The sequence below is a fragment of the Lepidochelys kempii genome, chromosome 9, assembly GCF_965140285.1.
Source record: "Lepidochelys kempii isolate rLepKem1 chromosome 9, rLepKem1.hap1, whole genome shotgun sequence".
NCBI lineage: Eukaryota > Metazoa > Chordata > Testudines > Cheloniidae > Lepidochelys > Lepidochelys kempii.
This window is the reverse complement of record NC_136388.1, coordinates 55982388-55995906: the sequence shown is the minus strand read 5'-3', so window position 1 is coordinate 55995906 and position 13519 is coordinate 55982388. Positions and strand designations below refer to the sequence as shown.

Genomic DNA, 13519 nt, shown 5'->3' with positions numbered 1-13519 from the left:
GAACTATGGGCGCTTCCGTGCTGCAGAGAGGGCTGTCTTTGGGTATGCGCTGGGAGGCTCCTGGCCGCTGCGCGTGTGTCGAGGCACTGCACTCCTCCTGTCCCTTCCAGCATGCTCTCTGGTGGACCATATGCAGACAGGGCCTGGCAGTTACTCTGCAGTGCACTCCCTTCCAGGTACTGAGCCTGCAGAGGAAGCTGGTGGAGGTGGAGTGGGAAGCCAGAGCCAGAGAAAAGGGGCTGGTCGACAGCCTGGGCGAGAGTCACAGCAAGGAGAAGAAGCTCCAGGATGAGCTCCACAACATGGAGCTGAAGCTGCAGCAGGCCGGCGGGGCCAGCAAAGGCCTCCAGCTGCGCCTCAGCACCACCGAGGGGCGCCTCCACGGCCTAGAGACAGAGCTGGCCAAGATGGAGGCTGCCAAGAGGGAGGTGGAGTCGAAACTGGGGGTGCTGCACTCTGCTGTGAGCCGGACACTAGGGCTGGGCGGGCAGAGCCCCTTGCCGCAGAGACCCTGCTCCCCTAGCAAAGGTCAGCAGCCTTGGAGGGCTCAGCTGGGTTTGGGAGACAGACTGAGTAGGCCAGATCACAGAGTGCCGTGTGTGTGACTGCACTGGAGCACTGATTACACGTCACAAGAGTTGCATGACATTTCCCCAGTGCTCGAGGGTGAGGGCTGCTCTGGCAGGGCCTGTGTGCAAGCCACAGCAGCCTTCCAGAGTGGGGGAAGATACATCACAGAGGGAAAGGTATTGCCATGGCAGCAGTCATTTTGAAGGGGAAGAGGGTGGCATTTGAAGGAAACTGAGTGTCAGGCAGCTATCCCTGCCCTGAAAGAGGAAAGCCACAGAGGGGTCAGGGGTCTGCCTGGAAATCCAACCTAGCAGCAATTTCTGGAGGGGGTGGCTCTGAATCCGTGCATGGATTATCCCCAGGCTGGGCTGAGGAGAGAACCGCAGTTCTCTGGCTGTAGTGACACGCTTGTCTTGTACCAGATAATCCATATTGCCCCCTGCCATTATCACATGGGGATGGTCTAGGCCTGCCTGACGGTCCCTCTCCTAACACACCCACCTGGCATTCAGGCTTTGAGCTCTTCTCTGCCACCACAGGAACTGACGGGCAACGGACTCCAGCCTCCTGCACTGGCTCTCCAGAGAGGAGCCGTTCCCGCTCCCCCTTTGGTTGGGCTTCCCCTCTCCAAGGGGAGCACAGTGCTAGCGAGCCTGACTTGGATGGAGTCCGAGAAGCCTTGAGAGACTTCCTGCAGGAGCTGCGAGACACTCAGAGAGAGAGGGTAAGAGCATCTCCTTTCTGCTCCCATGGTGTCCCCTTGCCCCTCCACAAACTCCCCACTCTCTGCTCGCACCCAGGCCATTCTCAGCATCATGATCACTGGCAACACTGACAGAGATTTGCCCCCACATTGGATTGCTGAATTAACTGAAACAAATGTACAAGGACTTTAAAGTCCTGTCTCTTTCAGTTAAAATGAGCGCAGAAACGAGGCCTTGGTACTGTCCAGGACTGCATGCAAGCATTACCCTTATTCATTTAATCTCTCAATGTAGCTTCCAATCTGCGCCTTGTCCGCCAAGCTCTAACCAGCACAGTCACTCCCAGCACTGCAGCATGAGACACAGCCCTCGGCAGGGCTGGCCTTATCATGAGGCGAACTGAGGTGGCCACCTCAGGTGCCAGATTATGTGGGGGGGGAGGTGGGCACCGCTAGGACCCAGAGAGTAGAAAATTGTGTCTGCTGTTGGTGCATATGTATTCTCTCTGCTCTAGATGCACAGAGATGGTGGAGTGCTGTGCTGGAGGAAGGAGGGCACAAGAGACATAACAGGCAGGCAGGAGAAAAGGTGAAAGGGAATAACAGAAAGCAGCAGGAGCTGCAGGGAGAAGGAGGAGGAGGAGCCTCTTATGTATCTCTCTAGCACCCCCAGGAGCCTGGGCTGATTAACACCAGCTTCTCAGGGAGCTTCCTGTTTCCTGCTGCTTCTCTGAACCCACTTGAGGAGAACAGGCAGTCAACTGAAGTAGTAGGAGCCAGTTTGGCCCTTAAGACGCTGATATCTTCCCTCACTCAGGCCCTGCTACCAGCCTGCTTATTTGTCCCCTTCAATTGAGTGTTGAGAGCTATAGCTGGCACAGAACAGCAGTCATGAGTGAAAGAAGAAAATGCCCATCTGGGGCAGCATTCAAAAAAAGAAAGCAAGCAAAGGAAGCTTTTCTATCTAAGCAGGAAGGAGCTCTCCTGAGATACATAGACACAAATGTTCACAGTGAGCCTTCTGGCCCCAGTGAGGATGTGAGTGGTGAGGAGATGCCTGATCTTCCAGTTAGTCAGAGTGCAGGTGACCTGGCAGCTACTGCAGCATCCATATCTCCATCTCAAATGGATGTAACCATGCACATTCCTGAAGAAAAGTGTAGATCAGAGAAGAGTGTGGTGGAGGCACAAGAAACAGCTGCTGCTGAGTTTAGTTCCTTAAGTCTAGATGATGCAGGACTGTGGACCCACTTGAGCAGTAGCCTGAGGGACTTCCTTGTACTGCCTGGGCCACAGCAAGTGAAAAACTTCATGTTCCCCAAAGACAATGAAAATAGGCGTTTCCATCCAACACATTACTGCCGTGAAATCCCCAATGGTGACAAAGTGGAGAAGCCATGGCTTATGTACTCAAAAACCCAGAATTCCGCATACTGTTTTTGTTGCACTAGATGACCTCCTTAGGTCCCTTCCAACCCTGATATTCTATGATTCTATGACTGGCCGAGGCCAATCTTGTATTGCCTCCACTTTGTTCCATTGGGGTTTTACCAAGTCTATCCCTACTATATACCCGAAGTATCTCACCTCAGCTAGTCCTATCACGCACTTGAGAGGGTTGGCACTGAGGCCGGCCTTCCGCAGGGCGTCTAGTACCACTTCTGCTTTCCCTAGGTGTGTTTCCCAGTCAGGGCTGTGGATGACTATATGGTCTAAATAGGCGGCAGCATACCTGGCATGGGGTTGCAGCAATTTATCCATAAGTCGTTGGAATGTTTCAGGGGCCCCATAGAATCCGAAAGGGAGGACAGTATATTGGAACAGGCCATCAGGTGTAGAGAAAGCAGTCTTCTCCTTGGCGTTCTTGGCCAGGGGAATTTGCCAATATCCTGTGGTTAGGTATCGGGCCTTGCCTAACTGATCAACTAGTTCGTCGACTCATGGTATCAGATAGGTATTGAACTGGGATACTTCATTCAACTTCCGGAAGTCGTTGCAAAATCTCAGGGTGCCATCAGGCTTGGGTACTAGGACGATAGGGCTGGACCACTGGCTGTGGGATTCTTCAATAACCCCAAGTTCCAACATCTTCTTCACTTCTGTCCTAATTTCCTCTCTTTTAGCTTCCAGTATGGTCTTATCATCACCCTTATTCCGGGCCTGGTGATGATATAATGTTGGACCAGTGTCGTACAGCCCGGCTGTGTACAGAAAACATCTTGGTTCCGTTGGATCATATCAATGACCTCTGTTTGTTGTTCTGGGGATAACTCGGGGGATATCCTCACCTGCTCCTGTGGGTCGTCCGTCTGAGGTGGAGCTCTCTGAATGACCAGGCATGTCTCTCGGTCATGCCAGGGCTTCAGTAAGTTTACGTGGTAGATCTGCTCTGGTCTTCGGTGGTCTGGTTGTCTGACCCTGTAGTCCACTTCCCCAGTGGCTTCCACTATCTCATATGGCCCAGGCCAGCTGGCCAGGAGTTTGCTTTCCGTTGTCGGCATTAGCAGCATCACCTGTTCTCCCAGCTGAAATTTCCATACTTTCGCCCGGCGGTTATAATATGTCCACTGGGTCTCTTGTGCTTTTTCCAAATGTTCTCGTACTATATGGGTTACTCGAGCTATTCGCTCTCTCATCTGTATCACGTGCTCAATGACATTCTTTCCTGGGTTGGGTTGTTCTTCCCAGTCCTCCTTGGCGATATCTAATATTCTGCGTGGGTGGTGTCTGTATAGTAGCTCAAAGGGAGAGAAATTGGTGGACACCTGGGGGACTTCCCGTATTGCAAACATTAGGTATGGTAGAAGGGTATCCCAGTCTTTTCCATCCTGTGCTACCACCTGCCGGATCATACCTTTAAGGGTGCAGTTAAACCGTTCTACCAGTCCATCTGTTTGTGGATGGTAGACTGAGGTCCGTATGGCATGGATGCAGAGCAGGGTACATAAGTCCTTCATTAATTTCAACATGAAAGAGGTTCCTTGGTCAGTCAGGATCTCCTTAGGGATGCCCACTCTGGCAAAAACCTGAAGTAGTTCTTTTGCTATTGCCTTGGATGTGGGGTTTCTTAAAGGAATGGCTTCTGGATACCGTGTGGCAAAGTCAAGGATGACTAATACATTTCGGTGGCCCCGTGCTGATCTTTCCAGCAGGCCCACTGGGTGCATGACTATCCTTTCGAAAGGGACTTCAATAATAGGCAAAGGTACTAATGGGGCCCGCAAGTGAGGTCAGGGACTATGCAACTGGCATTCCGGGCAGGAGATACAATAGCATTGGACCTCCGTGCGTATTCCTGGCCAATAAAATCTTCTTAGGACTCTAAAGTGTCTTGTCTACCCCTAGATGTCCCCCAAATAAATGACTGTGAGCTAACTCTAGTACTGCCCTTGTGTGTTTCCGTGGGACTAAGAGCTGCTCTACTTCTTTCCCTCCAATTTGCACTATTCGGTACAACAGATCATGTTTGATCACATAATACGGCCTTGGGCCTTTGGTCTTTCCTTCCACGGGTACACCATTTACTTCCACTACCTCCTCCCTCACATTTGCATATAGCAGGTCATTGGCTCGGTCCTGCCCGAAATTCTCACGTGCTGTACTGATTTGACCTAACTCCAGGGGACCTATTTCTTCTCCGCCCCTGGAGTTGCCCTTGCTTGGGCTAGGAACCACCTGAGTCCTCACTGGCCTGAATTGTCTCCTGGCCTCCTGAACGGGTTCGCTTACCAACAAAGGAGGCTTTCTGGTTCTCTGCTAGAATCCTGGTCCCTAGCCTTTTATCTGCCCTCTTTTCCCACCTAGACTTTCGGGGTTTCCCGGGGAATGAAAATAGCTCTGGGGAAAATTCGGCAAAAATTGGGGTGAGGCTATCTGTAGGTGCCTCCGTCTCAGCCCGGGGGTTGCTACCCTCCCCTGGCTCTACTGGAGTAAGTTTTCAAACCTGGGGAAGTCCCTACCCATTAAGACCAGGTAGGGGAGCCCAGGGACCACTCCTGCAGTTACCCTAGTAGTGTTTCCCTGGATCTCAATCCGTCCTGGGATTGTGGGGTAGAAATTTACGGTGCAATGAAAGCACGTTACCTCTGTGGTTTTGGCCCTGGTTAGTTGGTCTTGCCCCACCAACTTCCCCGAGACCAGTGTGACAGCACTCCTGGAATCTACTAATGCTATGGTCGCAATACCGTTAATCTTTACTGACCTTGTATACCCATGTGAGGTCATTGCAACCCCTACCAGGCTGATTAGGCCACATTGTTCCCCAGGATCCCCCAGATTGCACTGCATAGGCTCTTTCCTGTTGGGGCATTGGGCTGCTATATGCCCCAATTCCCCACACTCATAACACTGACCTCTTATCCCTGTTGCCACCCTCTGCCTGGGGCTATTTGGTCGGCCCCCCCAGGTCCCTTCTTGGCCTCGGGCCATTCCTCAGTGTCTTTCCTCCCAGTTATGGTTCTTCTGTAGTTCTCGACAATCTGGGGCCTTGGGTTTGGGTCTGTCTTCCTGGTATACTGTGGGTCTGGAACAGTTCACGGGCTGCCAGCTGTCTTTCCATGAGGGAGACCAACTCATCGCAGGTAGAGGGGTCATTCTGGCCAACCCAAGCCTGGTGGTAGCCCCCTCATATACCGGTCCAGTACCGAGCTCCATCATTTTTTCAGAGCTGAGGGCCTCAGGGGTTCAGCCATTTCCGGGTCAGGTGGATCAGGTCAAACAATTGCGATCAGGGTGTCTTGTCCTCTGTATACTGCCATTCATGAAAGCTCTGGGCTCGCAACGCCGTGGTTACTCTGGATCTGGCCAGGATCTCTGCCTTCAGCTGGGAGTAATCCTCCGCAGTCTCTGCAGCCATATCGTAGTAGACCTTCTGGGCCTCCACACAGGAATGGGGTGAGGATACCAGACCACTGATCTCAGGGCCAGGCTGTTCTCTCAAATGCCAGGAGGTATGCCAATACATCATCCTCCCCTGTCATTTTCTTAGGCAGTGGCTGACCCTTATGGTCCGAGTCCCATCGCAATTGTGGTTCTGCTCCATAAGGGCCTTCATCTGGTTTGCCAACTCCTGTAGCAGAGCTCGGTCCTGGGCAGCCTGATTCATCAACAGCCGATTAGTCTCCTGCTGCACCTGAATCGCCTCCTGTTGGGCGGTTGCTTGGATTTGGGTAGCTTCCTGCTGGGCCGTAGTGGCTTGTATTAGAGCCTTGACCATGTCGTCCATCTTGGGGATGGGATGGTTTTGGTTAACCCTGGTTTAAGTCCCCAGCGCGGAGATCCCACTTCTGACATCACGTGTGGCAAATTGCCAGTACGATTATGATGGGTCCCGCGCTTCCTCTCCTTTGTGGGGGTTCAGGGTGCAGTTTCCTGCCCCTGAACTAGGGTATTTATTGTCCCACTAGTAACCCAGAGAAGGGTAATGAAGAGGGAGGGACCCGGGCCCGCCCTCTACTCCGGGTCCCAGCCCAGGGGCCCTAGGGATAATGGTAAACCACTTGAACTAGTGCTTCCTTCCCCTGGGCTACTTCCCTCTTCTGCTCTTCAGCTTGTGGGGCTTCCTGCCCTGTCTCTCTGCACAAGCTTGGTGTCTCTTTACCTAGGGTCTTGGTCTTCTAGCCAGCCACAGCATTTCTCCAAACTCTCCTCTACTTCAACTCCTCCAAACTGGTCTCTGCTCCAACTCCTTCCCTGGCTGATTGAGGCAGGGGGGTTTTATCAGGTGACTAGCTTCAGGTGCTCTAATTGGCTTCAGGTGCTTTTAATTAATCTATAGAAACCTTTCTTCCCTCTACAGGGAATAAGGCTTCTCCTCATCCTGGGACTTACATATCTCTCCAATATCACTCTCCTGCTGCCTTCTGGCCATGCTGTGTCACAAAAGCATCTATGTATTTTTCTCTGCATCAACTCATCGATGGCAAATTTTGAAGCAACCATAGAATATCAGGGTTGGAAGGGACCTTAGGAGGTCATGTAGTCCAACCCCCTGCTCAAAGCAGGACCAATCCCCAATTTTTTCCCCAGATCCCTAAATAGCCCCCTCAAGGATTGAACTCACAACCCTGGGTTTAGCAGGCCAAGGCTCAAACCACTGAGCTATCCCTCCCCCCAATCTGGGAGCATCCTTTCTGACACTGAAACCACTGAGTGCCACTCAATGGGAAAGTCAACTGGAGGCAATAAAGCCTATCAAACACCAAACTGGGAAGATAGATGATGCCATAGTTGCCATTATGGAGGATAATGCTATGATAGGAATTGTTTGTGAGAGAACAGTGGCAGAGGGAAATGGAATCACCAGAAACATACATAACTTCAAATTTCTGTGTGGCTTAGTGTTGTGGCATGATACAACATTTATTTCAAACAGTGTAAGCAAGAGACTCCAAGGTGTTGACCTTGATAAATCTGGACCAATGGAACACCTGGACAAAGCAAAGTCATACCTACAGTCTTACCGGTCAGATGAGGGATTTCAAAACGTTCTGAAGAGTGCACAGAACTTGGCAGAGGAACTTCACACTGAAGCTATTTTCCCATCCATTCAAGAATACAAGAGTCACCAAAGAAGAAGACATTTTGATTACGAGGCACAGGATAATTCCATAAGAGACCCCAAACAACAGTTCAAAATTGAATTCTTTAACCAGGTGCTAGATTGTGCAATACAGTCACTTGAAGAATGTTTCATGCAGCTCAGGGAACACAGCAGTATATTTGGGATGTTGTATGATATTCCAAAACTCCTCACTATACCTGAAGAAGACCTACACCAGCAATGCAGGTCACTAGAGACAGTGTTGACACATGATGACATGCATGATATTGATGTGAATGATTTAGGTGATGAACTGAAAGCCCTTTCAAGATACATTTCAGCAGGATCAACTCCAAAGGCTGTTCTGGAATATATGTGAACAAATAAGATGACCACCCTCTTTCAAAATGCTTTTGTTGCTCTGCGCATACTTCTAACACTTCCTGTAACAGTTGCCAGTGGAGAACGCAGCTTCTCCAAGCTGAAGTTAATAAAAACACATCTACACTCCACAATGACACAGGAGAGACTGGTCGGCCTTGCAACCATCTCAATAAAGCATGAGCTGGCCCAGATTGTGGACCTTCAGCAGGAAGCAGTTCAAATCTTTGCAACTAAGAAGGCATGGAAAGCACTACTTTGATTATTCAAACAGATAAAAATGCCAGTGTTTACTATGCAGACAAGAAAAGTTACATTTGCTGTTCAGGTGTTTGAAAGTTAAGTGTTCCTTAAAATTTTTGAACAAGGCATTTTAAGTTGTTAGTTCTCCTTTATTGGGGTAGGTAGCAGAGCAGTACCATGAGGGGAGTAGAACAGGAAGAAGGCAGAATTGAGACCTTTCAAAGTTTTGGCCCAAGCGAGGGGGCATGGGGGCATCATTTGAGCTCCCCACCTCAGGTGCCAAAACGTTGTGGGCCGGCCCTAGCCCTCAGAACTTGAGGTGCTGCACAAAGGGACATGGGACTGGCACACTGGACCAGAGCAGGGCTCCAGCCAGCCTGGTGTCATGGCTCTGACAGTGGCCAGTACCAGTTTCAGTAGAAGGTGCAACATCCCTTCAGTCTCCTCTCCTCCCCCTGTCAGTTACAGGACAGTTCAAGCCCTGTAGCTTGGAGGGTTTAGATCCTTTCCAAAACACCTGGTTATTTTTTTATTCCTTGTTATAACACTGGAGATTCTCGTTCTCCACAGACCTGTCTAACCTTTTGCTGAATCCTGCTGAGCTCTTGGCCTCTGTGATACCTTGCGGCAACAGGTTCCAAAGGCTTATTGCATGGAAAAATATTTATTTGGCTGCCACTGCTTGCTGACTGTCGCTGAACACCCCCTTGTTCTGGTGCTGTGGTCTGGTTGTAGGGCATGGGCACTGGCAGTGCCAAGGAATGGTGGGAAATTATTTCTCATTCTTCTCTGCCCTCCCTATATTCCATGCCTTGGCCTTCCTTCCCTGACCCTTCATGTTACTCCTTCCCCAACTGTCCCTCCCTTCAGTTCTTATCCCTGGAGAGAGAGGACTCTGCTCCAGAGATTCTCACAGCACCAGATCCACCCCTCTTTCTCTTCAGCTCTGCCTGTACGCCAGGGTGGCGTAGGGAGCAGAGCAGCCATAGGAGACATGGAAGCTGTGTTCCCACCCTTGGGCTGACTCAGGGAGGAATATGGTCAGTTCACAGTGTGTCCTTCCCTCTTAGGTGCTGGGGGAGCAGAGGAATGTTGCCAAGGAATGGCACATGAGATGCCACATGCTTGAAAAGCAAGTCAGGCATTGCTCACTGCTGTAGTCAGCTCAGTGCAGCCATGTGGGATGTGTGCACAACCTGGGCAGGAAAGTGGGCCAGACATGATATGCCAGGCCACATCAGGCCATGGAGGAGTTAGACTATGCCTCCAGACACTGCTCTCCCCACACACTCCACAGCCAGGGAGCCGAGCACCCATGCAGTGCTGTAGTTTGCCAAGCTCTATTGCTGGGCAAGGAGAATCAAGAAAAGAGGACATGGAGGGGCAGGAGCACGTGGAGAGCTGCATTTCCTTAGAGCAGGGGCAGGCAAATTTTTTGTCCTGAGGGCCACATCGGGTTTCTGAAATTGTATGGAGGGACATTTAGGGGAGGCTGTGCCTCCCCAAACAGCCAGACATGGCCCAGCCCCCGCTCCCTATCCAGCCCCCCTGCTTCTCCCTCCCGCTCCCTATCCAGCCCCCCCAATGCCTCCTCCCAGGACCCCTGCCCCATCCAACCCTCCTTGTCCCCTGACTGCCCCCGGCCCCCCTGCCCCTGACTGCCCCCCACTGCCCCATCCAACCCCTCCTTTCATTCCTGACTGCCCCTCCCGGGACCCCTGACCCATCCAACCACCCCTTTTCCTTGACCTCCCCTGGAACCCCTGCCTCTGACTGCCACCCACTGTCCCATCCAACCCCTATCCACACCCCCGCCCCCGACCACCACCCCGAACTTCATAGAATCATAGAATATCAGGGTTGGAAGGGACCCCAGAAGGTCATCTAGTCCAACCCCCTGCTCGAAGCAGGACCAATTCCCAGTTAAATCATCCCAGCCAGGGCTTTGTCAAGCCTGACCTTAAAAACCTCTAAGGAAGGAGATTCTACCACCTCCCTAGGTAACGCATTCCAGTGTTTCACCACCCTCTTAGTGAAAAAGTTTTTCCTAATATCCAATCTAAACCTCCCCCACTGCATCTTGAGACCATTACTCCTCGTTCTGTCATCTGCTACCATTGAGAACAGTCTAGAGCCATCCTCTTTGGAACCCCCTTTCAGGTAGTTGAAAGCAGCTATCAAATCCCCCCTCATTCTTCTCTTCTGCAGGCTAAACAATCCCAGCTCCCTCAGCCTCTCCTCATAACTCATGTGTTCCAGTCCCCTAATCATTTTTGTTGCCCTTCGCTGGACTCTTTCCAATTTATCCACATCCTTCTTGAAGTGTGGGGCCCAAAACTGGACACAGTACTCCAGATGAGGCCTCACCAATGTCGAATAGAGGGGAACGATCACGTCCCTCGATCTGCTCGCTATGCCCCTACTTATACATCCCAAAATGCCATTGGCCTTCTTGGCAACAAGGGCACACTGCTGACTCATATCCAGCTTCTCGTCCACTGTCACCCCTAGGTCCTTTTCTGCAGAACTGCTGCCTAGCCATTCGGTCCCTAGTCTGTAGCTGTGCATTGGGTTCTTCCGTCCTAAGTGCAGGACCCTGCACTTATCCTTATTGAACCTCATCAGATTCCTTTTGGCCCAATCTTCCAATTGGTCTAGGTCCTTCTGTATCCTATCCCTCCCCTCCAGCGTATCTACCACTCCTCCCAGTTTAGTATCATCCGCAAATTTGCTGAGAGTGCAATCCACACCATCCTCCAGATCATTTATGAAGATATTGAATAAAACCGGCCCCAGGACCGACCCTTGGGGCACTCCACTTGATACCGGCTGCCAACTAGACATGGAGCCATTGATCACTACCCGTTGAGCCCGACAATTTAGCCAGCTTTCTACCCACCTTATAGTGCATTCATCCAGCCCATACTTCCTTAACTTGCTGACAAGAATACTATGGGAGACCGTGTCAAAAGCTTTGCTAAAGTCAAGAAACAATACATCCACTGCTTTCCCTTCATCCACAGAACCAGTAATCTCATCATAAAAGGCGATTAGATTAGTCAGGCATGACCTTCCCTTGGTGAATCCATGCTGGCTGTTCCTGATCACTTTCCTCTCATGCAAGTGCTTCAGGATTGATTCTTTGAGGACCTGCTCCATGATTTTTCCAGGGACTGAGGTGAGGCTGACTGGCCTGTAGTTCCCAGGATCTTCCTTCTTCCCTTTTTTAAAGATTGGCACTACATTAGCCTTTTTCCAGTCATCCGGGACTTCCCCGGTTCGCCACGAGTTTTCAAAGATAATGGCCAGTGGCTCTGCAATCACAGCCGCCAATTCCTTCAGCACTCTCGGATGCAACTCGTCCGGCCCCATGGACTTGTGCACGTCCAGCTTTTCTAAATAGTCCCTAACCGCCTCTATCTCCACAGAGGGCTGGCCATCTCTTCCGCATTTTGTGATGCCCAGCGCAGCAGTCTGGGAGCTGACCTTGTTAGTGAAAACTTCCCTGCCCTCTATCCAACCCCCCCCTGCTTCCTTCCCCCTTACCACGCTGCCTGGAGCACTGGTGGCTGGCGGTGCTACAGCCGTGCCACCCAGAGCACCAGGAGAGGCAGCCGTGCCGCCCAGCTGGAGCCAGGCATGCCACCACGCAGCACAGAGCACTGGGTCAGGCAGCCCCGCCACCCAGAGCAATGCGCCAGCAGCACAGTGACCTGAGGCTGCAGGGGAGGGGGAACAGCAAGGGAGGGGCCAGGGACTAGCCTCCCAGGCCAGGAGCTCAGGAGCCAGACAAGAGGGTCCTGTGGCCTGGATGTGGCCCGCGGGCTGTAGTTTGGCCACCTCTGCCTTAGAGGATATTGCCACCTGCCCTCTCAGCCACCCTTACAGTGTCCAGGCCTGATCTGCAGCTGCTGTAACTTGACTCCCCTCCAGCAACTCACCTCCAGCACAGCAATGCTGACACCCGCTGAGGATCTGGCCTGCCGACATCAGTGGAACTATGGCTGATTTATACCAGTTGGGGATCTGGCCCAGTGACTCCAGTGGAGCTAGGGCTGATTTACACCAGGTGGGGATCTGACCCATTGGCTCCAGTGGAGCTAGGGCTGATTTGCACCAGCTGAGGATCTGGCCCAGTGACTCCTATGGTGAGATGCTGGCTGACAGCAGCTGGGGAGCTGACCTCTCCAGGGTGTTAGCCACCATCTGTCTTAGCAGGTCTGCATGCTGCTCCGTCAGTGAGCCCATCCATGCCTCTGCAGGCACTGGGCAGACAGCTACTCAACAGCAACAGGAGCTGAACACCCCCCATCTAGGACTCCGTGGAGCGAGGGACCCATGGCAAACCACCAGGCCAGCCCAACGACATGCTCAGCATTACATGACCCCACCAGCTGAGTTTGACCCCAAATTGACTTTAATGGCATTTATATAGCAACATTCTCTGGTCCTTCAGCCCCCTCCCCTTTGGCCTTCCTCTGTTGTGTCCAATTGCTCAAAACATGGTTCTTATAAAGATGCATAAATATTTATACAAGAGTAATATAAAAAACATGGACTGTCATAATAATCAAAGCTCCGGCGCAGCCGAAGGGCTTTCTCTAGGACTGGGAAATCAATTAGTATTTTATGGCTCTAAACTATTGAGTCTGAGGTGCTCCTGCCTTCCCCATCCCATCAGGCTGCTGAGGTTTGCTAGAGTTGAGGTGAGCAGCTGTGTCCAGTTGTGTCTCTCGGTGAACACAAGGGAAGGTGTATTCCCTTACAGTTAAAGTAGGTCTGATGGTTTGATTAACATTCTGTGTGTCGTTTTCATATGATTACTGTGTACAGCCCTTCCTTAAGACTCCCAAACTGTCAGCCTGCACCAATGCTCATTGACATCAACTGAAGGATTCCCATTGATTTCAGTAGGCCTCAAGTCCCACAAGTTCTACCAGCAGAAGCTCACTTCCCTATTAAAGACAAGGGGTAACATTTTCCACAGCACGTAAGTGACTTTTGAAAATGGGATGTAGGATTCCAGCTCACTTACGTGCTGTGGAAAATGTTACCCCTTGTCTTTAATATGAAGGCTACAG

The 13519-nt window shown here is 51.4% G+C and overlaps 1 protein-coding gene across 1 annotated transcript in view; it reads left to right on the top strand.

Moving 5' to 3' along the window:
* CROCC2 (ciliary rootlet coiled-coil, rootletin family member 2) overlaps positions 1–13519 on the top strand; it is a 215380-nt gene that overhangs the window by 146234 nt on the left and 55627 nt on the right. Inside the window, exons 27-28 of the mRNA XM_078854217.1 lie at positions 177–528; positions 993–1294. Of these exons, the coding sequence (XP_078710343.1) occupies positions 177–528; positions 993–1294 (654 nt within the window). The remainder of the gene's footprint in view (positions 1–176; positions 529–992; positions 1295–13519) is intronic.